Source organism: Diabrotica virgifera, chromosome 4 (assembly GCF_917563875.1).
Source record: "Diabrotica virgifera virgifera chromosome 4, PGI_DIABVI_V3a".
Classification (NCBI taxonomy): Eukaryota; Metazoa; Arthropoda; class Insecta; order Coleoptera; family Chrysomelidae; genus Diabrotica; species Diabrotica virgifera.
Window position 1 is genome coordinate 236,948,586 of NC_065446.1, and position 25,226 is coordinate 236,973,811.

Below are 25,226 nucleotides of genomic sequence, written 5' to 3' on the forward strand. Positions count from 1 at the left end.
GTGTTAAGAAAGTTAGTTTAATATTTAAATAAAATACAAATACCCTGTTAAGTATATTTATTTCTTTGAAATTATATAATAGACGTATAACTTCTTACGTGCGTACAAAGTACACACACATTCTTTTTTTTTGTCCGGGATTATTTGTCCGGACCCCCTTGAGTCTACCGTTTTTATCTTTATTGATCAATATTATTGAGTCGTGTGAGCAGACCGGTTTTTACCATTTATTGGTTAATAATATTGCTTCAGTAATATTGATCGTGTAAAGGTTGGAGCATTTTTTAACAGGAATCCGCAAAGAAAACGAATCGGAAAATTTTTCACACGGGAGCGGTCTCATAACGTGGACTATAAGTTTGTTACTAACACACGTGATAATTGGAGTGGGGATCGTGCCATCACCCCACCTTCTAGGATTCCAGAGGCGTCAGTTATTTTTATTTTTTGTCTCGCGCCGTGGTGTTGTTACAACAGGTGGAAAATCGAATTTGAAAAGTAATTGTGATAACGTTGATAAAATGAAAATTTTACCTGTTCTTATGTTAATGATAGGTGCTAGTTTGCAAGGTAAGCTTAACAACTATTTTCATGGTATTAAATTTAAAATATTACATTAAAAAACTTGTTTTAAGTACAATTCCATCTTTCTTAATTATTTTAACCTTAGGAAATTTTCTTTACCTTTTCGGTAAGAAACCATCTTTCCAAATTATAAGCAAACACTTGTTACGATAACAAAATAGTATCGACCTTATTTTGATCAAATTCCAACGCGTGAATCACTGTCAAATCGTTACATTATCAGATGTTTGTGTTAGGAATTAAAACATAAGCTGTTAGTTAATTACAACAGGTGTCACTAAATAAATTAACGTTATTTTTAACTTAATTTTAATATTGTTAGGTTAGGTTATGTTCTCCGATTGTAGGCATCGAAATATAATATCGATAGTAGGAAAGATGTTCGAGTGTTAGAGAATATTTTTAGAGTCTTTTTGTCTCTAACAATTATTGAAAAAACTATATAAAATAAAAATATGAAATATAAGTAAATTATATATAATTGCCAAAACAAGTTTTAGCTTGTTTTGTAATTTTTTATTGTAAAATCGATTAATAATAGATAATTTGGTTTGGTAGCGCCTACTGCTCGTCCGACCTAGTCCATAATGTGAGGCCGCTTCCGTGTGAAAAAAATTCTGATTCGGTTTCTTCGCGGATTCCTGTTCAAAAATGTTCTCTTTAAACAAATCAAAAAGGTGTCTGGCGAAATTTTTGGACAGTAAATGTTTAAACAATTTTTTTAAATAAATTCAAAAGCACCTTTTTTTCTCCGAATAGTTATTTATGAAAGAGTTCGTGGAGTATGCTTTTTGCGAACGCATGCGATGTTTAGAGCGCTATAACATCGCGTACCTAAGTTCGCAAAAAGTACTTCACGCACCAGTGCCGGTTTAACCTAACTTCGGACCCTGGGCACTAGAGATTTAGGGGCCCCCTTCATTGCTATTCGTTGTCAATTTTTTTAACAAAAAACACATACATTAACTATATACGTTTATTGTAAAAACGATAAATTTTTAAAATTTTTAAAAAAGATTTTTAAAAGAAACGAGAAAAATAGCAAACGTAAAAAATATTCCAAAAAATACATATAAAAATATAAAAAAAAAACAGAAAGTTCTACAGAACAACACAGGACAAACAAAAAAGCATATCCTAAAAAATATATAAGACAAAAATTAGCTCACTTTTTTTCTTGACTAGGCATTAGCAAACTGTGATATATTAATATAATACTATCAAAATTCAGTTGCTCCACTTCTTCATCTTTTATAATACGATAGTGATAATGCGTCTAGGTTTTCTTGACCCTTTGACCTTCAATAAATGTATCTTTATTTTTTTAAAGCCAAAAAAGGCCGCTCGCCTGACGCATTAGAAATTGGTATCGTCAAATAAACTTGCAGTAAAGTTAAAAATTGGCAAAAGTTGCCTTTACATCCTGGATGACATCAAATTTTCAAATGTTTATTAAAATTTTGGCATAACGTTATAAAATGAATAATTTCACTAAGCAAGTTCTCTTTGGTTTCATCAACATCTTTTTTATATTCCTTGCATAAAATATGAATTCACTAATTGACTTCTTCTTTATTTAGCGTAAAAAAATATCTAACAGCTGATGTAACATCTTTGTTGCATTATATGCTCTTTAAAAGATCTTGAAAAATATTGAGGCATATAACATTATATAGGTACCTACTTTAATTCTGAATATCTCTTGCCCCTTTAAAATTGTTTCACTTTCAACTGCTTCATCGAAAAATGTTTTTTCTTTGTTTTTTTGAAGGCCAATTCTATAGAATATGTTTGAGATTATTAAGAAATATTTTTGGCTTCTAGTTCAATTTCGCTTAATTTATTTCTTACGTCTCCAACAAAGCTCAAATGTCATTAATTCTACTTCAATTGACACGTTCAAGTCCACAGTTTCTAACATTTTGCTTGTTGCATTCACTCGTTTTAAAATTCTTGCCCAAATCAGTGTCAATAGAGTATCCAAGTTAACCTGTCTCAAAGGTATCTATTTTATTATGCAGTGCCTTGGTTTCACTTCTAATTGCTGATTTTTTGTCTCTATTATAGATAGCTACCTGAACCTTTTTCTTTATTCGCATCCCACTGTAAATACGGAGCTAAGAAGTTGTCAAAAGCAAAGTATACAAGACAACTTAAGTAATTTCCCTAACGACTCGTTAATTTCTCATGGGATCAACGAAAAGCTAGTCCTTGAGAAGCAAGTAATTTAATGGTGACAACAACTCTTCTTAGGACCTTTACTTAATAGTCAGCTTCGCGTTCTACTTGTTCTTTCAAGCCAGCGTCTATAACTCCAATTTAACTGATGATCCATCTAACTCCAACTGATGATCTTGTTATTAATGTAACCATAGAGTTCAGATGAAATTTACTTTCTTCGTGAGATTTGAGTAAACTATTCAAATATTTCCAGTGGGTAAAATATATCCAAAATCAGTTAAACTACTTTTTTTAATTGAAAATAATTTGCACAGGTAACGATAAACAGCTTTAACACTTCTTGCCTCCATTGGGTTTTACTCTATAAGAGTTGCTTTCATTTAATCTTCTATAATAAGCTTTGTAATTTGTCTCCAGCTTCATACATTTTTTTACAATTTTCTAAGGAATCGCTCTTTGGTTTAAAAATTGTCACAGTTCTTATTTATCATTCTTAAAATCAGACCATATCGAAATCGCAGGTATTTCGTAGTCTTTTTCTCTATTTAAAAAAATATGGTCCTCGATTATTTAGCGGACTTTAATTTGTTATTAATAAAAGGAAGGGTCCCTACGGGCCCCCGCCCCAAGCGCCCAATGGATAAAACGGCACTGTCACGCACAGTTTCATACAGTATTTTATCTACGATAAACAAATAAAAAACTGTAACTCTTCGTCACTGGAATTCATTTCTATTCTACAATTTTTAGAACTTTGACATTTAAAAATTCTAATTTCTTTCAAACCACAAAACTGTCAAAATTTTTGTTGTAATTTATTGCTCATTATGTCATCACCATGACAACGCGAAAGTTAAGGATATTTGATTATATGAAAGTGTGTCAAAAACAGTGCGAAAAAGTAAGTCCCATTTAAAATACATTGTTACTTCACGCACGCTTTAAAACTTTAAACTCTTCACGCACTGCTATCTATAATGACAGTTTTCACAAACTAAAAACTTATAACATACTATGACATAAAGTAGATAATAGTTATTTTCGGATAGCGGACGCGATAGCGGAGTTCGGGCAAGCAGTCAAGTGTGGGGAAGACACTTTCCGCATGAGTTAGGAACAATATTTTTTCTAGGGCCATACGTTTGGAAAAAAAGCCACAAAAAATAGAGTTATATCAATTTTTATTTAGAAGTGAAAATACACAAATTAATTCTTTGACAAGGTTGTCAAAACCAAACTTTCAATATAATGGGTTACCACGACGACGATGATATTGGTTTCCATGACGGCGATTCAAAACCATTGTAATTGTCTACTGATCTGACTTAAATATTATGTCAAAAGAATTTTATTTCATCGAATTACCGCGCTAATTTCATTAAAACTTGAACACACTAAGATAAATTTGAAATAAATTAGTAAATAATATCTAAATATTAGTTTATTGCATGTATTATAATATATTATAATGCCATATTACAAGACATTTTACTTTCTCGCACGCCGTGCGGGAAAATTTACTTTCACGCACGCCGTGCGGGAAAGTGCAACTTTCGGAAACGAAATGCGTGCGTCAAAGTGGCTCTTTTAGCACGGCCGTAGAAAAAATATTTTTTATCTACTCTATCTCAAGAGTACCTAGATCAAATATTTTTTATCTACTCTATCTCACATTATGTATAAGTTTTTAGTTTGTGAAAACTGTCATTATAGATAGCAGTACGTGAAGGATTTAAAGTGTGCGTGAAGTAACAATTTATTTTAAATGGGATTTACTTTTTCGCACTGTTTTTTGGCATACTTTCATATAATCAAATATCCTTAACTTTCGCGTTGTCATCGTGTTGACATGTGAGCAATAAATTACAACAAAAGTTTTGACAGTTTTGTGGTTTGAAAGAAGTTAGAATTTTTAAATGTCAAAGTTCTAAAAATTGTAGAATAGAAATGAATTCCAGTGACGAAGAGCTTCAGTTTTTTTATTTGTTTATCGTAGATAAAATATTGTATGAAACTGTGCGTGAAGTACTTTTTGCGAACTTACGCGATGTTTAGAGCACTCGCTCCGCTGTCGCTCGTGCTCTAAACATCATGTGCGTTCGCAAAAAGCATACTTCACGAACTGTTTCATAAATAACTATTCCGGCACAGAAATATCACTTTCCGGCACAGAAACGTCACTTTTCTGCTGAACAGAAAATATCAACTTTGTTAACATAAAACTGTGCAGAAAAGTGTAATACTTTAAATAGTGGTTGTAAAAAAATGAATGTTTTCATACGCAAATAACTCAAAAAGTATTAACGTAGTAAAAAAACTGTATAGAACAAAAGTTGCTTAGAATTAACCGGTTTATCTAGTTTTATTTTGAGCGTATGTTTTTTCACCATCGAGAAGGGGTGACTTTCACCCCCCAAGTTAAAGCAACCCTGGGCTAAAGTCCAAAAATGAAGTAGAGGGTAAGAGGAACCATCTAAATTTTCATGCAAATCAGTGGTGACACAGTATCACATTCATTTACTGACCTATATGTCCCATTTTGTAAATATTTTTATACTTTATCAAAAAATATTTTGACCTTTTTCCGCCTCCATACATTTTGGTTTATCAGGTTGTTTTATTGATATCTCAAGGAAATACAGCAGTATAATTATGTGGGTGATGTTGACAAACAAATTACAACGAAATTCGCAGATTTTACCTTCACAATAATTGGCTATTATATTAAATTAACAAATACCTTATTTTTACCCATATTTCACCCAATTTCAAGATTGGTGACAAAATATTTGAAAATTTTACCGAACACAAAGGAAGATTTTTTAAATTTCAATAAATATCGGTAGTAACTACTTATTATAAAATTACGTGAGTAATAAACCAGTTTATATGCGTTAAAAATCATTGATTTCACGGAAAACTCTTTGAAGGAAATCTTTCACGGAAAAAACATATATTTGAAGGTTCTAAAAGGTATATGAGTGAAATGGAGCATTATACAAAACTGTAAAAGATGGTTCATGTAAATTTGGCAGCAGTTTTTCATTCAACCATTTCACAAACATCTCTGTATTCATGTTATCGTGATATATAACCGATTTTGATTTTGTTAAAACACAAGATCCGCTCCATCAATAAAACCATGTTTTCTACCCGCATTCAATATGGTATGTCTCTTTCTCTCATTATTGGTGTGTTTTATGGACTTTATACTCTCGTCCTGCCAAATCGGTTTTATTCCATCGTTAGCAACAATCCACATTTCGTCTAAATTAACATATGAATCATATTTTTTATTTTAAACTATTAGTATAGTTTCTTAAAAACTCGATTATTTTGTAAACGACACAAGACTTTTCTATTGGCTTCATTTTGAATCCAGACTCAATCAGTTTAAAAACTCTCTAGAGAATTACCCTGGAAACTTGTACGAATGTATTTCTATATTTTAATTTTTTTAACACCGTCTCTACAGAAACATGTTTTTCTTTTCACACATTTTATATTATAATGACTTGATTTTCAAACTTAAAACCCTCAGGAAGATCTTTAGTTTTAGGGTGTGGTCTAGGTTTATATTGTGCGACCTCTACTTTAACTACATATTTACACTTTTTGTTTTTTTCAAAACTGACTTGAGTTTTGTCTCATTATTGACTAAGAGCCGGTATAGGTACGGTGACCATATGTACTTATTTAAGTAGGACAGTACTTATTTTTAAATATTGTCCTAATGTACTTTAAAACCTTTCTAAGGACACGCGAATGTACTTATTTTTTCTAAAAAATGAATATTTTTATCTTTTACTACTTTTACTACTTTGTATACTGTTCCAGGTATTGCAGCTTTTGTGTCTTGATGGTTTCCAATATTTCCATTCTTTTGTTGACTCTTCTCATGACTTCGTTGTTTGTTACAGACTCGGTCCATGCTATATTCAGGTACCTTCACCCACAGTTCAAATGCTTCCAACTTTTTAGTACCTAGTCGACACATTAATTGACCATGCTTCTATCCCGTAAAGCAGAGTCGAGAAAATGTAACACCTTGCAGCCAAAGTCGACTTTACATTACATGATTTATCATGTGATTTGTCATATGATTTGGTCATGGAGTGAAATTTACATGTTTACACTGTGTGATTTGTCATATGATTGTGCCATAAACATTGTGTTTTATCATAAGCATGTCATGCGGCTCGTCATAGGAAAAATCATATGATAAATCATGTAGTGTAAAGTCGTCTTACTCTCAAGTCTTAATTATTTCAGTTCTCTTGCACAAACTACCTTTCTCATTTTATTGAAGTTGGTTCTTGCCTTCTCTATTCGAACTTTGATTTCTTTGGAGTAATAGTTTGTGTGATTAATTATTGTGCCAAGATAGTTGTAGTTTTCAACTTGTTCTAAAGTTTTATTTTTAATTGTCAGGCTTTTATCATTATTTTGGGTTTTTGATATCCTCATAAATTTAGTTTTCTTGATGTATACTGATAATCCATATTGTTCTCCATACTCAACTATCTTGTTCATTAGCTTTTAATGTTATTAATTATTGTATTATGTTAATGTTATTAATTGGCGTTCCATTTAGGTACCTTTATTCCTGCTGTTTCTCCCTCAAGAACTTTTTTCATAATTTCTTCAGAGTATGCATTTAATAGTAGTAGTGACAATACACACCCCTGTCGCCCTCCTCTTTCAATTTCGAACTCTTCTGATGTGTGTTCGTTAATGCGTATGTGTGCCTGCTGTTTATAATATAGATTTGTTATAATTCAAAGGTCATTGTATTGTAATTGTTTTGCTTTGAGGATGTCCATTAGCTCTTTGTGGCGGACTTTATCGAAAGCCTTGTTGTAATCTATGAAACAGACGTACATATCCTGGTTCACATCCAAGCATCTCTGGATTAGTAGTGTAAATCCAAAGTGAAGTGAATCCGAAGTGAAATGCGTTTACCAATGATCTTTAAAAACATTTTAAGTGTGTGAGACATCAGGCTTATGGTGCGGTGGTCGTACACAAAACTTCACTGCACAAGTGAAACATTTTTACACAAAATGTGTAACCTACCTAGAAAACTGGAGTACAAATTTTCATGAATTTAAACTATTCAAAAGCATAGATCTAAAGCGGGCTCCACACGCTCGGCGAAGTTACTTCGCCAAAGTTGACCGAAGTCCGAAGTACCCTCTCTACACACTCGTTCTACTTCGCGAGGAAGTGCGATACCGACAAAGCGGACAAAGAGCGGTGCGATACCGACAAAGATCCCTTTGACCAGACCGACAGAGAATGGAAGTAGAACGAAGTGAGGCAAAGTTACACAAGGTGGCCGTCTACACTCTCGTACTTGTTGAACCTCAATCGACTTCGGCGAGAGTGTGGAGCTCCCATAAGAAGTGAAATAACATGGAACGATGTTTGTTATTCTCTCGAAGCTTTTAAATTGTATATCAAGGCAACCATGTTAAACGAAGATCAACTCTTTGACGAACTGGGAATTTTGAAAGACGTGGCTACAAGTGAAAAAATTGCTGAGTGGAACAGAGAAGAAAAAAAATACTCAGGATTGAAGGCTTAAAGTTTTTAAGTGTGCAGATCAATTCAAACTGAAAAACTTACAAATATTATGCGAATTTATTTTTTGTCTTCCGAGTACTAGTGCGGCTTTCGAGCGTTTTTTTTTTCTGTAATAAATAATTATTATTGGACGTCGGAAAAGTCACAAATGTCCATATCAAGGCAGCGATGCTGGTGTACGCAAATTTTGGTGAGACTTGTATGAAATGTTTCATTTACTTCAGTCGAAGCCGGACCTACTTAAATTAATTTTAAGTTCAGAAAAATATGAATGATGCAAAAAACCGGAAGAAGATGAGGCTATTCCAGTTCCGTTATCTAAAAACTCTTAATTACAGGCTTGGAACTTTTTCAAAGTTAATGCAATGTGTTATGTTTAGTTTAATTGATATAATTTTTTATGTTTAGCTACATAGTTTATTTATTTTTAATGCCAAAAAGTTATATTTGTCCAATAACAAGATACATTTTGCGGAGTCTTGTTCTAGCATTCATACGAGTAAGACCTGTGCCAAGTATAATTAAAATCTAGTTTACCTTATCAGTAGTAATTAGTGTATTTGATTTCGATTTAATAGTGTATTTTAAAAAGTGATTTCTGGACAAAATTTGTACGTATTGCTTTCTTTATATTATTAAACCATTATAAATTGTATTTAATTTATAAAAAGTGCATACCAGCGGCTGGTTTCACCAGTTTGCTGGTTCTTGCTGACCATCCAGCATAATGGCTTTGAATGCACTTCTGATACCAGAACCATTTAAAGAAAAAATATAATACGAAGCTATTGTCTGTATCTGCATGACAAGTACAAACATACACAGTAATCCTACAGTTTCTACCTCAACCATGGCCCTTCAAAGTGCTACAAATACTCAAGCTACTACATCAATTTCGTACGTAAACGCTGCAAAATCTTCGCCGAAACCACCATCCCTACCCAAAAAAGAGCAAGCCATAGTCCTTCACGCAGAAGAAAACCTTAAACTTCTAGATTACGTTAAAGCTATTGGTGATGTCATCGGACCAAAAAATATTTCCTTTGCTTCCAGAATCTCCAATAATAGAATCTGCATATATCTAGCCAACCCAAATCTCGTTGATCAACTTCTGAAGTCCCACCCAACTATCCAAATCGGATCCCTAATTTTAAGTATTAGGAAACTTGTCTCCCCGACAAAAAGAATATTAATCTCGAATATCTCTCCTTATATTCCCCACCAACTTGCAGAAAATGCAATCAAGAGTCTTGGTCTTCAAATAGCCTCCCCAGTGTCTTTCCTTAGAGCAGGAATTCCAGGTGATGAATATTCCCACATCCTCAGTTTCCGCCGCCAAGTGTATGTCTTTTCACCCTCTGATAATTTCGAGCTTCACACCTCCTTATTAATTTCATTTGAAGGCAATGATAATAGAATTTTTCTTTCAACGGACAAGATGGAATGTTACGTATGCAAACAGGCTGGACACGTTGCGTCAAATTGCCCCAATACTTCATCTGACAATGTGTTATCACAAAATTCTACTCTTTCTCATGACCCAACTCCCACTACCGAACCAACGCCACAGCAACAGCATTCACAACTTGTGACAGACAATGTGTTATCTCAAAACTCTACTATCTCTTATGACCTAACCACCACCACCGAATCTACGCCACAGCAACAGAACACACAACTTTTCTCCCATACTGAATCACATCAAGCTGAAGACGGTGATCCAAACAACATAAATATTCAAAAACCTTCTTCAATTTCTTCTACTCCTCAAACCCTACTGCCAACTTCTGAAGCGAGCAAAATAATTCCCACCGAAGAGAACATTCCCACTAAAAATCCATGTGAAAAAACCTCTGAAGTAATGGATCAACAAGCTTCACTCGGAATCATAGGAGAATCATCCAGTACATCTGTGAAAAGAAGTATTGACGAAACGTTATCCCCTCCCATCGAAAATCTGAATACTAATAATCCAACGTTTGCTCTCCCTCAAACACCACGTCAAACCAACATCCAAAAGCCCAAAAAACCTAAACGCACAGCACCTACTCCTGACGCACTTAAATTTTTCATGAATAAAAATTCCACAACACTCCCATTAAACTATGATCAGCTAATAATGCTAATTGAAAATACCCAAGGTAACAATTCACCTATAGAAATTATCCAGGAATACACAACCGATCTCCCCGGTTTAATAAACCTATTAACCATATCTTACCCATACCTATCAGACAAATCTACGAAACATCGCTTCACCCGACTTAAAAATAAATTGAATCACTATCTAGGTAAAGATATCACTGACAGTGAATTATCTTCCTCCGATGCCTAATTTTCAACTCTATATTACAGTGGAATATTGATGGACTGTTCCATCGTTTACCCATGCTTCAAATCATCCAATCAGAATACTGTCCAGAAATAATTTGCCTACAAGAAACTAACCTTAGTCCAAACACAAGTTACAATTCTAAGCAGTTCAATTGTTTTAGAAATGACAGAAAAAGTAATAGTAATTATTCTTCTGGTGGGGTTGCCACTTTGGTAAAAAAATCATACGTAGCAAGCCTATTTCCTGTAAAAACCAACCTCGAAGCAGTAGTAATAAAACTTTCAGCACCCTCTACACTCTACATTTGTAACATTTACCTACCATCAAGTACAATATTAACTTTTGACGATATAAATAACCTTATCGAACAAATTCCAACTCCTCGTATCATACTTGGTGACTTCAATGCTCACAATAGCATTTGGGGGTCTGTACGTACTGATACCAGAGGTAAATTACTGGAAAAGTTAATGTCTGACTTACAGCTTAACTTACTCAATAATGGGACTCCTACACGTTTTAATATTCAGACTGGAGATTCATCCGCAATTGACCTAAGTCTTTGTGACCCAGCGTTGTCACCTCAGCTCTTATGGGAAGTCTTATCACACACATATAGTAGCGACCATCATCCCATTCTTATAAGAAATCTCTCTAGGCAACAATCGCCTTATGAGTTTCTACCCAAATGGAAAACAGAGTCGGCAAACTGGACAGAATTTAAAAACTACATCGATAAAGCTATGCAGAACTTTATTGTAAAAAGTAACGTCAATAGTACTCTAGATGACTTCAATAATATCATTATACAAAGTGCAGAACAGTTTATAGGTAAAACTAAAGCGCCAAAAAAGCATTTACCCGTACCATGGTGGAATCGTGACTGTAGCGAAGCAATCCGGGCAAGTAAAAAAGCTTTCAACAGGTACAAAAAACATAAAAATATAGAGAACAAAATAGAGTACAAAAGACTTAAGTCCAAAACTCAACTATTAATTAAACAGGCCAAAAAAGCCAGTTGGATGAAATATGTTTCCAATATAAACAGTTCTACGCCAATAAGTGAAGTTTGGAAAAAAATACGCAAAATTTCCGGTTTCCACCAATCACCCTCAATATCCAGTCTGAAAGTAAATAACCAAATCATTACATCACCAACAGAAATTTCCAATATATTGGCACTGAATTATAAAAAAATATCTTCCAATGAAATCTTCGACCCCACTTTCCTTGAAAACAAAATACAACTCGAAAATTATAATACATTTCCATACGAAATTAGCCACAATCCTCTAAATCTCCCGCTAACATTTCATGAACTAAATGACTCACTTATAAATTTGAAGGATTCTAGTCCTGGCCCAGATGATATACCATCTATTTTTCTGAAACAGCTTCCAAATTCAGCCATAATCGTAATGCTACAGATATTCAACATCATATGGCAGCAACACCAGTACCCCACACTTTGGACTAAGGCTATTGTGCTTCCATTTCTTAAACCTCAAAGTCCCCGTCTAGCTCCCGAGTCCTACAGGCCTATAAGCTTGACATGCTCTATGGGAAAATTACTAGAAAAAATTGTCAATGCACGGCTCACATGGACACTTGAAAAGTCAAATCTACTGATACCTGAACAAAATGGTTTTAGACAAAACCGATCCGGCATAGATAATATTCTAGACTTAGAAAGCGATATTCAGGAAACTCTAGCAATTCGACAACATTGTATAGCAATATTTTTTGATTTAAAGAAAGCATTCAACACGTGCTGGAGGTATAATATTTTGAAAAGACTGCACTCATGGAATATCCGAGGTAATTGTCTAGAATTTATTAAAAACTTTTTACGGTACAGAACATTTCGAGTAAGGGTTCAAAATTCATATTCAGAGGAATATATTGAAGAAAATGGGACTCCTCAAGGATCAATAATTAGCCCAACACTATTCTTAATCGCTATAAATGATATAATTAAAAATTTGCAAAAACCTCTGAAAGCTCGCATTTATGCAGATGATTTAGTAGTTTACATCAAAGGCAAAAACCCCTCTCTAATGTCGAAATCATTACAAAATTTTCTACACCAACTAGAAGAATGGTCCCATGGCACGGGATTTAAATTTTCGGTTTCCAAAACAGTGGGCATGGTATTCACCAATAAACACGCTTTCAGCACACCAATACTGAAATTTTATAACTCAACTATCATGTTTAAAACAGACGTAAAATTTATGGGAATGTGGTTGGATCAAAAACTGACTTGGAAAAAACATATAAATCAACTAGTCGCATCTTGCAATAAAAGATTAAATTTATTAAGAACATTATCCAACAGGGACTGGGGCTCTGATTATGATACCCTAATTAGCCTATATAAAGCCTTAATTAGATCTAAAATAGACTATGGCTCCATTGCGTACATATCTGCGTCCGAAACAACACTAAAACCCTTAGATAGTATACACAATGCAGCATTAAGACTTTCCTCGGGAGCATTTAGATCGACGCCGGTAGAGAGTTTATATAGTGAAACCGGAGAACCTTCTTTATTCCACCGTCGCATTTATTTAACATTAACTCATGCAACTTCTATAGCTTCAAATCCAAACAGACCTCTTTTTGATAATACATTCAATAATAAATATACGTCTCAAAATAGACATATTTCACACAAACCTTTCTATGAGAGAATTCGATTTTATCTAAGATATTTAGAAGTAAACTTTCCAGATATATTCCTAATAAATTTGGACCATCCCCCTCCTTGGAAAACTGATACCCCCCAAATAAATTATAATCTTACTGCATTTAGTAAGCACTCAACAAATCCAGCTGTTTTTAAAAATAACCTTAATTCAATCATAGCCAAACATGGAGATAATTGCTACAAGATATACACAGATGCATCAAAATGTAATACAGGAGTAGGTGCTGCATATGTAACCCCTAACAACCAATATCATTTTAGAATTCCCAAATATTTCAGTATTTTTTCTGCTGAACTTTATGCAATACTCAAAGCCCTTGAACATGTCAACAAAAACAAAATACCAAAATGCTTGATCCTAAGTGATTCACTCGGTGCTTTACAAACTTTAAATCATGTGTATCCTAAAAACCCCCTAGAGAAAATGGTAAAATCTGAACTAGAAGAGGCTCAAGAAAATTCCAGACGCATTACCTTCATATGGATCCCATCTCATATTGGTATCGATGGAAACGAAGCAGCAGATCAGTGCGCCCGTAAAGTGTCGGAAAGTGTCGAAACAGAGGTAACGGAGTGTCGAAATCTCGCGAGTGACATAAAATCGTACTTTAGAAATCTAATCACGTGTAAATGGAACCAAGAATGGAAATATTCACAGACATCTTTAAGAACAATCAAGGATAATGTTTACCCGCGGCTATCGAGAATACGAGCCCGAAAACTTCAAACTGTTATCACACGTCTGCGTATAGGTCACACAAGATACACGCACTCTCACCTGTTTACAAGAGACGATCCCCCTAAATGTGAAATTTGTGACGAAATAAATAATGTAAAACATTTTTTAATTGACTGTCCACTTTTTGCAAATGAACGAATTAGATTCAATATTCCTAACAACATCAACAAACTTTTAGGCACAGATGGTTACTATGACAATATCGCAAACTATTTAAAATGTATAGGGCTATATTATAGAATCTAAATTACTGGAAGTTATACCTACACTGTATTCTTAATTTAAGATACATACTGTAATTATAGATAATAATATCGATAATTATTTAAAACTCATAGAATTATATTATAGATTGTAAGTTATTAGAACTGTACTCCTACACTGTATTCCCGCTAATCACCTCTTGGTGGATGCGGTAAATTTTCAATAAAAAAAAAAAAAAAGATACATTTTGCGTTTTTAATACATTTTTGTTTTTTGTACTTTTTTTTTTCTTTAAAAAGATATGGTCACCGTAGGTATACGTAAAATTTGCTAATAATTTTAGGCACTTTAATAGCCTATAACTTAAATAGTAGAACCTAAAAGAAAACGGATGAACACTGTGCCATCACTTTTTAGTGGCACATGCGTCGACAGTGGCGCATAAAACTTTTCACTTATGGACGGGATAAATAAATTAAAAGGTACCCTCCCTCACTCCCAGAATTCAATTTTTTCATTTTTTTACTTATGACTTAGCGTAATTTTAACCCACCACCCACTTCTGCTTTCCCCCACGATCAAAGAACTTAATTTTTCGTTTTTTTATTTTTTTTTACGTAGGACGCAATAAATTTTAAAATTTCAAAAAATTCACACGTATAGTTGAGGCTTTTACAAAACATGTCCATTTTTTATAGACCAGTAGGTTGAGTGTACATAACCTCAATTTTTTTTAATCTTGTGTATTTTATCAAACACTATATTCCTATTTTTTTTCAGACTTTTCCGTAAGTTTCACCATCTTCAAAAATCCAAAAAAACTGTTTTTTTGTAGGGTTTTGGGGGGTTTGAACGTGTTCTCCCATTTTTAAATGTTCTAAAGGACTCAGTTACTTCAATTTATATAAATAACCTATAAAAACATTGATTTGATCTATTTTGAAGTATGTAAAATAGGGAAAACCCCTAAAAACAGTTTTTCGGATTTTTTATTGTGGGGGAAGGGGGACGAGGGTAATGGGTTAAAATTACATTTGAGTGTTTTTTTTTAATCACATAGAACTTAAAAAAAAAGAAAAAATTGAATCCTGGGAATGAGGGAGGGTACTTACCTTTTGATTTATTTATCCCGTCCATAAGTGGAAAGTTTGATGCGCCACTTGATGCACGACAAATTAGATAAACATGTGATGTACATAAACTTGAAAAAAATTCGTGCTACATAATTTAAAATCGCACCGGCGGCTCTAATCATCAAGAGATTTTAGGGTGTGAGTTCATACAATATTTAAGCTAAAGAAAAGAAATTATTAATTTTTTGGGCGCCATTAATAGATCAGAATCTATTGCTATTTATCTATATAAAAATTACAAAAATGTTACGAAAAAAATGGTATCCCTTTGACAACTAATGGTACTTACCCTTGTTGTCTGTGGTAGGCTGCGTTTCCTAATACAATAAGGATACATAGATGGATTGTGCGAACAGAAAAAGACGAAATAAGTTTTAACATAGTTACCATTTATTTAGATAGAAAATTGTCATTAAACTGAGTTGATTAGAAAAATAAAAAAATAAGTCTTTCGCGTTTCATCTTAAAAGTTCAAAAAAAAGAAAAAGGAACGAAACAGTTTATTGCAAAATACCTGGTGATGATCCATTGTTGTTGAATTGCTGGAATCGGGTTAGCTCGCCAGAGTTGTGGGTACGACGAAATCACTTTCACTTTTCACTTTCATTTTTAGAGTTAAAGTACTGTTACATAGTTGTTATTATATTATACGAAAAATAAAAATTCCATAGTTCTTTTTGTTTTATGAAAAGAAAATAACTGCATTCATGATTATTAGTGATACTTCTCACTGACTTGATAATTAAACATATTTTATTTAGACCATTGTCTTTTAAAAAAAATGGAACTGCGTTCCACGAAGATTGAATTAAGTGCGGTTTATATGAGACATATTAAACGGAAGTCTTTTCCGCAAATGTTGAACTAAGTTCTGTTTGAACGAAACATATTACACGCCGTACTAAGAAAACTATTATTTTATCGTACCGGACACAACACAGAGAATATACCGGTATGGTATTTAAGACAACATATCGCACTTGCGATTTTCACGACAGAATCTTTAAGATTCCATTTTGCCTATTTAGGCACAGACAAGAAAAAATGCAGGTCTTCACTGCATGACCGCTAGAACTTAATTGATTTCTTCTTGTCCTAATCTCGGACAAGATTCCTCTCTGCTCTCTATATTCACCTCCCTTTTTCACAGCTATCACCTAATTTTACCAATAATCATCATTCCGAAATTTTCGTACCAATCACATAGCTGGAAAATAATGTTTAGACCAGCCTTATTATGATCATACGTTTCTTTTTCGGCCAATCACCACGAGCGTCCTTTTTTGTAACCGTTTAAGGATTCCCACGAAAGTTACTGCGTTGTACTTTTGTGGAATTCTTAGATTTCTATCACTCAAACATTTAGCAATCTTTCCTATTCTTCTTTTTATGAGGCATATCCTGTGCAAAGTAAATACTTTTAGGAAAGCTGTCTCCGAGCTCTAAAGTGTCTTTGTGATTTTACTGCCTGCAATAGCTAAATTATCAGCTTAGGCGTCTAGAATTTCTTAAAATATTAATCCTTCCGCTTTCTTGTGGGTGGCCTAAGAGAAACGCGTTGGGAAGTACATTTCGTCTTACTTCTATCTATAACGACAGAGACGGACTTTTGCGATATTTAGATTGTGATTCTTCTAGCCTGTTTCACACTGTCGACGCATGTGCCACTGAAAAGTAACGGCATAGTGTTCATACGTTTTCTTTTAGGTTCTACTATTTAAGTTATAGACTCTTATAGTGCCTAAAAGGATTAGCAAATTTCACCTATAGCGGCTCTGTCTATTAATAGACAATGAATCACACACACATTTATGTAGGAATGGAACTGGTAGTAAATGGCTTCGATTTTCCTATTTCTTCAGAGACATATTTCTTCTTTCTCGTTTTCTGCAAGTGACTAATTTCACACCACAAAAGAATCATTGTCCCTTTATTGCAGTAGGAGTAGGTAATCAAGTTCGATAAATTATTTCGTTGCAGGGTTTTCAACAGCTACATAATAAATTTATAAACATGTAGTGAAATCTGACAAAATCTGACCAAAGATGAAATATTTTCTCACTTCCTTGCTGTTATCTACATTCTAGCAGGTTAACCGCATAATTATTTGGGTCAAGTTCTAAACGCTTCACTAGCGCACTTCAACCTTATTACCGCGTGAGTCCATGTTATCATGAACCACAAATACACAGAAATATCTCGATATGATTTAATTCGTTGCGTAACGAGGTGTAATTTACCATACAGGAATAATACTGTAAACGTTTATTCACCATCTTCCATATACGATAAAAGTGTATATAATATAAGCCAACATTTGGTTTAAATGAAGTTTGGTGAATAAGTTAATTACGGAAACTGAACCACATAGGCCTGGATTCCGCGTACCGTGTACCAACAAAAAGTTGATTAATAGCAAGCTGAAAATTTGTTAATAGCTTATTGGGGTCTAGTCGAACAAACTTTGATGTATGGGAACACTGAAACAGGGGAAGTTTTAATTGTGGAACGTGACTTTATTTGTGAAAACTAGCATGTTTTTAAGTTTATTCAATAGCAAATTTAATATAATATATGAAAAAATATATGACAAATTAATATGTTGGGCATTTTAATAAGTCCGACACGTAGAACATGTCAAATGACAGGAATTATATTGGTGGTAAATAGCAGTCTGATATTTGCATGAGAGCTTAATGAAAGGGTAAAAAATCAATTGGAAGTTCTGTCCGACAAAATACATGAGACGTTTTCGTAGTCTGACGTTCGAAACCTGTAACCTGTTCCACAATTAAAACTTCTCCTGTTCTAGTGTTCCCGTACATCAAAGTTTATCCGACTAGACACTGTTAAGCTATTAACAAATTTTCAGCAGGCTATTAATAAACTTTTTTATCTACTCTATGTCATATTATGAAAAGTTTTTTAGTTTGTGAAAACTGTCATTATAGATAGCAGTGCGTGAAGGGTTTAAAGTGTGCGTGAAATAACAATGTATTTTAAATGGGATTTACTTTTTCGCACACTTTCAATGAGTTTTTTGGCACACTTTCATATAATCAAATATTCTTAACTTTCACGTTGTCATGGTGATGACAATATGAGCAATGACTTACAACAAAATTTTTGACAGTGTTGTGGTTTGAAAGTAGTTAGGATTTTTAAATGTCAAAGTTCTAAAAATTGTAGAATAGAAATGAATTCCAGTGACGAAAAGTTACAGTTTTTTTATTTGTTTATCGTAGATAAAATATTGTATGAAACTGTGCGTGAAGTACTTTTTGGGAACTTACGCGATGTATAGCACTCGCTCCGTTGTCGCTCGTGCTCTAAAAATCGCGTGCGTTCGCAAAAGCATACTTCACGAACTGTTTCATAAATAACTATTATAGTACTTCACGCACAGTTTCATACAATATTTTATCTACTCTACCATAAACAAATAAAAAACTGTAAATCTTCGTCACTGGAATTCATTTCTATTCTACAATTTTTAGAACTTTGACATTAAAAATTCTAACTTCTTTCAAGCCACAAAACTGTCAAAACTTTTCTCGTATTTTATTGCTCATTATGTCATCACCATGACAACGCGAAATTAAGGATATTTGATTATATTATGAAAGTCTGTCAAAAACAGTGCGAAAAAGTAAGTCCCATTTAAAATACATTGTTACTTCACGCACACTTACACTTCACGCACTGATATCTATAATGACAGTTTTCACAAACTAAAAACTTATACACAATATGACATAGAGTAGATAAATAACTATTTTGTACGCTGGATCCAGGCCTAACACAAACATTATACGCCAGTCAATGGGAGCAAGAATCGGATATTACCCCCGAATTCTATCCTACTGCATGGATTTTAATGAAATTTTGGGCCTAGCCTCTACTTATCTCCTTGTTCAAATTCTACCCTATGCCGATGTGTGCTTTTATCTTGGGGGTGGTTCCCACCCCTTCTCGGGGGTGGAAATTTTTTTTTTAAATTACCACGGAATTCGCAAGAGAACCTAATTCTAAGCAAAAACTGTCCTATAATTTTTTTTGAAATCTCAAACTTTTTGAGATATTTGTGGTTGAAAATTGGCCATTTTCATTGAAACATAATAATACCTTTTTGAACGGTTTTTTGCGAATACCTTAAAAACTATGCATCTAACTAAAAAAACTATATTAAACATTTTTGTAGGTTATAAAAAACAAAGAGACACTTGCCTTCAAAAATCTTCTAGTTATAATACAAAAAGAGATATGGTAGGTGAAAATAGTTTGTTTTTTGGTACATTCTCAAATTAGTATATTTAACTTGAAATAACAGAGAAACGATCGATTTTAGGTGTATAATGCTACTAATACCTTTTGTAATGATTGAAAAGACCTTTAAAATGAGCTATATTAAAGGTCCATTACATTAAAACTAAGCGAGATATGCTGCAAACAAAATTGATAACTAATGTGTTTTAAGAAAAAATGAGAAGTAATTTTAACCCCCATCCACCAAAATGTAAGTGCATGGTTTTCTTTCTACATTAACTTTTATTATAGTGTTATTTCTATGTTCAAAAAGTTGGAAGGGTTTAAAATGAATGGTTTTTGAAAAATAAGATCAAAATTATAGAGCGCATTTTAAAATTTTCTTAAAAATCTTTCTTTTTCTCCATGTAAATTGAAAATGATAAGAGATACAGTAATGAAAAATAAAAAAAAAAATTATCTGAAAAAGTTCTACATTTTTGTATGGTATCTTTTTTCGTATCTCTTATCTTTTTCGAGTTACATGGAGGAGGAAAAGGAAGATTTTTAAGAAAATTTAAAAATGCGCTCTATAATTTAATGATATTTTTTTTCGAAAACCATTCATTTTAATCCAGTCTAACTTTTTGAACATAGAAATATCACTATAATAAAAAGTATTGTAGAAGTAAAACGATGTTTTTAGATTCTGATGGATGAGGGGTTAAATATACTTCTCATTTCTTCTTAAAATACATTAATCATTAACTTTTTTGCAGAATATCTCGCTTAGTTTGCATGTAATCGACAATTAGTATTGCTCATTTTAAAGGTCTTTTCAAGCACTACAAAAGTTATTAGTATTATTATACACCTAAAATCGATAGTTTCTCTGTTATTTCAAGTTGAATACGCCGATTTGAGCATGTAGCAAAAAAACACTCTTCTTACCTACCACATCCCTCTTTGTATTTTAACTAGAAGATTTATGAAGGAACGAATCTCGTTTGTTTTTTTATAACCTACAGAAATATTTTATATAGTTTTTTTGTTAGATGCATAGTTTTTTAGTTAGGTATTCGCAAAAATCCGTCCGAAAAGGTGTCATTTTTCAATGAAAATGGCCAATTTTCAACCACGAATAACTCAAAAAGTATTGAGTTTTCAAAAAATAATCAGAACAGTTTTTGCTTAAATTTAGGTTCTCTAGCCTTTTCCGTAGCTATTTTAACCAAAACATTTTTCACCCCCGAGAAGGGGTGGGAACCACCCCCAAGATAAAAGCGCACATCGGCATAGGGTAGACCTTGTTTCTTCAGCTATCCCCTACTTACTGTGAAAATATCAAGTAAATCGATGTAGTAGGATGGAATTCGGAGCCAAATACTCTCATTGACTGCCCTATTCGTTTAAGAAAAATTTATTAAAAATCCTTTATAAAAATCCACAAGGAAAAATTTCCTGGAGCTGGCTGTATACCATTAATTACAAAAAATTGAAGAGAAATCTTCTGTGTAAAAGGTATATTTATTTTAAAAACCCCCATAAAGGGCTCAAAACCCTATTTATTAAAAACTTTATTTTAAAAGCCCCAATAAAGGGCTTTATAAAAGTAATAATTATATATTAAAAATTAAAACCCTTTCGGGCTACATCACAACACGTTTTCGGAATGACAATTCGATCATCAGTACTGCTTATGAGGTTTGGAGGTATACATGGTTGGGTCACTAAAAATATCTGGATGAAAATCCTTTAAATTTAAATGGTATAAAGTAGTTATAACGTTACATTGTTATTAGTCCTGTCGCCAGGGGGGTTACAACGGCCTTCTTAATTCAGATGGACTTACCCAAGTTTTTTTATGTATTTTGGCCCGTAGAACACGAATTTTTTGGGTAACAGTTGATACGGATGTCGATAAGATTGTTATAAACAAAGGAGTTGAGGAATTACATAACAGCGATTTCTCGCAAAACAAAACATTTTTTTGTATTTTTTGGGTCATTCTAACCAGAAAATGTTAATACAAGTTTTTTCGTAGGATGCATAGTTTTCGAGATAAACGCGGTTGAACTTTCAAAAAATCGAAAAATTGCAATTTTTGAACCCGAATAACGTTTGAATAAAAAATAAAATAGCAATTCTGCTTACCGCCTTTAAAAGTTTGAGTCAAATTATATCTGTTTTAAATATTTGCATTGCTAAAAATTTATTTTTTGATTGTTAAAAAAAGCTTTAAACACATAGTGTTTCCCGTGCCTAATACATGCGTTTTAATGCATGCTACGTAGAAATAGCCCCGCTTGCACTTTTACCTCTTCTACCTACTCATTCGATTTTAAAGGAGAAATCATTGAAAACATCACTCAAGCACTAGGTGTTTATAGTTTTTTTAACAATAAAATAATCAATTTTTAGCAATATAAATAATTAAAACCGATATAATTTGACTTGAACTTTCAAATGCGGTAAGCAGAATTGCTATTTTATTTTTTAATCAAAAGTTATTCGGGTTCAAAAATTGCAATTTTTCGATTTTTTGAAAGTTCAACCGCGTTTATCTCGAAAACTATGCATCCTACGAAAAAATTTGTAGGAACATTTTTTGGTTAGAATGGCCCAAAAAATACAAAAAAATGTTTTGTTTTGCGAGAAATCGCTGTTATGTGATTCCTCAACTTCTTGGTTTATAACAATCTTATCGACATGCGGATCAACTGTTACCCTAAAAATTCGTATTCTACAGGTCAAAATACATAAAAAAAACTTAAGTAAGTCCATCTGAATACAGGAGGCCGTTGTACCCCCCCTGGCGACAGGACTATATAGTTAATAGTATTATTTTTAATGTTTGGAATTTTTATTTGATTTTTCAACATAGCAACGCAGTACTCCCAACTGTCTGGGATGCAGTTTAATGATTCTAAGAAACATTTATATGTCCTTATCGGTTATCTTATATTTATATATTTTTAAAGCTCAACAGACCTTGAAGGCCTAGGACTGAAAAGTTTAATTTTCCATTACAATTTATTTCTATTGACATTTATATACTTATATAAAATACATTTTATATTTCTTATAGTTTTTCCGTACATTTCTTCCTTCCATTGATTTCTGTCCAATGCTTTTCTTTTTAATTCTCATAATTTCATGACCACTATAAGATAAGGCTTAGCATAACTTAGTGGCTCTGACCACAGTACTGGATTTGGAAGTAGGTATATAATACTAGCTAAACTAGCTACATGCAACCAAGGCTTTAGCGATGATAAGTAGAATCGTTGATTGATATATTGAGATTAACTATTTAGATGGGAAATAAGCCACAATTAAATTGAAGAAATAATTTTATTAACGTTTCGTATAATATACGTCTGAATTGCCAATATAAATGAGTCAGATTAAATAAATTATTAAAAAAAAAATTTTTACTTAGCAACAACATTTTTGTTTATTTTAGTAGTATTTTGTATTTTGACAACGACACCCGATTTGGGCGTCGAAACGTTAATAAAATTATTTTTTTAATTTAATTGTGGCTAATTTCCCATCTAAATAGTTAATCGTGAAAATGCCACAAGGAAATAGCTTCAGAACAACATTATGATATATTGAGGGTATAGGTATAATATGTATATATTAATAATATTAATATTTCAATCAACGGAAGAATTCAATGACGAGAACTACCATTTCGGAGCATGATTTCGGAGAAACTGAGTTTCAAGAAACCCTGTATAAATGTTATAGTCAAAGCCCGAATTTCAGTCACTCCTAGGTTTGACTAAGCAATCCTCAGGTCTGACTGACGGTCTTAGTCAAAGCCCGAAATAAATTACAGTTTCGGCCTTTGACCAGTCAAACCTAGGAGAGACTACGTTGGTCAGGCAAAGGTCGAAATTTAATTTGATGAAATCGGGGTTTGACTAGTCAAACCCCGATTATCTATTAAAATGTCGTAATTTGTTAGATTAGGTTTATTAAAACGTCATTTTTTTATTTTAATAAAAAATTAGTGTTTATTCTCACATGTTGAGGCAGTATGGCATTTAGTGTTGCACAATACCTTTTACACTTACATAATTTTGAAGAGCATTTCTTATTGCAGTAGCATTTTTAAAAGTCTTGTCCTCCAAATTTAGAATATTTTGTACTAATTTCTCTTAGATACAGCTTAACGTCTGGAATATCTTCGAAATTAAAAAAATGCTCTTTGCATTCTCTTACTTGATTTCTTGAAAAAAGTGTGTTTATTGTTCCGTATTTCGTACCAACTCTATATAAACCGGCAATTGTTTTATCTTGTATGATACCCAAAATATTTCGAGCATCTCCTTTGGCTTTATCCAAGCTGGGGATAGGTATTGTTACAATTTTTTCGATCTAAATTGGAGGAAATTACACCAAAATATTTAAAAATATTATTAAAATTTTTACACAGAATAAAAATATTTTAAGGAAATAGTTTCCACAGAATTGTATGAGTTTAGTATACACTCCCAATATTTCCAATAATTCTTCTTTTTTTTAATGAAACGTTATTTGAGCTTGTAATATTGTGAGGCAGGAAATTTTGTGTTGTACGTTTCCCACTCTGAATCTATCAAAATCCGTCTGAGTTGAGCGAACGGAGTTTTGATTCTTATTTACACGTAATTTGGTAATTTCTTCAGATGTGGTTTGTTGTATTAGCCAAAAAGAGAGCTCTGACGCATGTACGTGCATAATTTGTAATCAGGTGGTACATGTTGTGTGCGCTTGTGGTGCATGAGTTGAGCGAACGGAGTTTTGATTCTTATTTACACGTAATTTGGTAATTTCTTCAGATGTGGTTTGTTGTATTAGCCAAAAAGAGAGCTCTGACGCATGTACGTGCATAATTTGTAATCAGGTGGTACATGTTGTGTGCGCTTGCACACTTGGTGCATACTATGAAGGTTTTGAAAGAAAAGTTACATGCATGCGTTGTGCACAGACAGAAAAGATTAAAATAAATAAAGGAAAGGCGATTAAAGGTCTTCATGTGCAGGCTAATGCTATGAAACAATATAGTGAAAAAAAATTTCCTCCAATTTCGATCGGAAAAACTGTAACAATACCTATCCCCAGCTTTGATAGAGCCAAAGAGCGGTATCACACAAGATAAAACAATTGACGGTTTATATAGAGTTGGTATAAAATACGGAACAATAAACACACTTTTTTCAAGAAATCAAATACGAGAATGCAAGGAGAATTTTCTTAATTTCGAAGATGTTCCAGACGTTAAGCTGTCTTGTCTCTAAGAGAAATTAGAACAAAAGATTCTAAACTTGGAAGACAAGGCTTTATAAAATGCTACTGCAATAAGAAAACTGCTCTTCAAAATTATGTAAGTGTAAAAGGTCTAACGCTAACGTATTGTGCAACTCTAAATGCCATACTTACTGCCTCAACATGTGAGAATAAACACTATTTTTTTTTATTTTAATTACGACAATATACAGTCGGAAAAATGAAGGA

The 25,226-nt window shown here is 33.0% G+C and overlaps 1 protein-coding gene across 1 annotated transcript in view; it reads left to right on the plus strand.

The window, feature by feature from the left end:
* The first annotated feature begins 282 nt into the window (after positions 1-282).
* The window catches only part of LOC114328904 (transferrin), an 86,653-nt gene continuing 61,709 nt past the window's right edge, over positions 283-25,226 (plus strand). Inside the window, exon 1 of the mRNA XM_028277884.2 lies at positions 283-570. Coding sequence (XP_028133685.2) covers positions 522-570 — 49 coding nt within the window. The 5' untranslated portion in view covers positions 283-521. The remainder of the gene's footprint in view (positions 571-25,226) is intronic.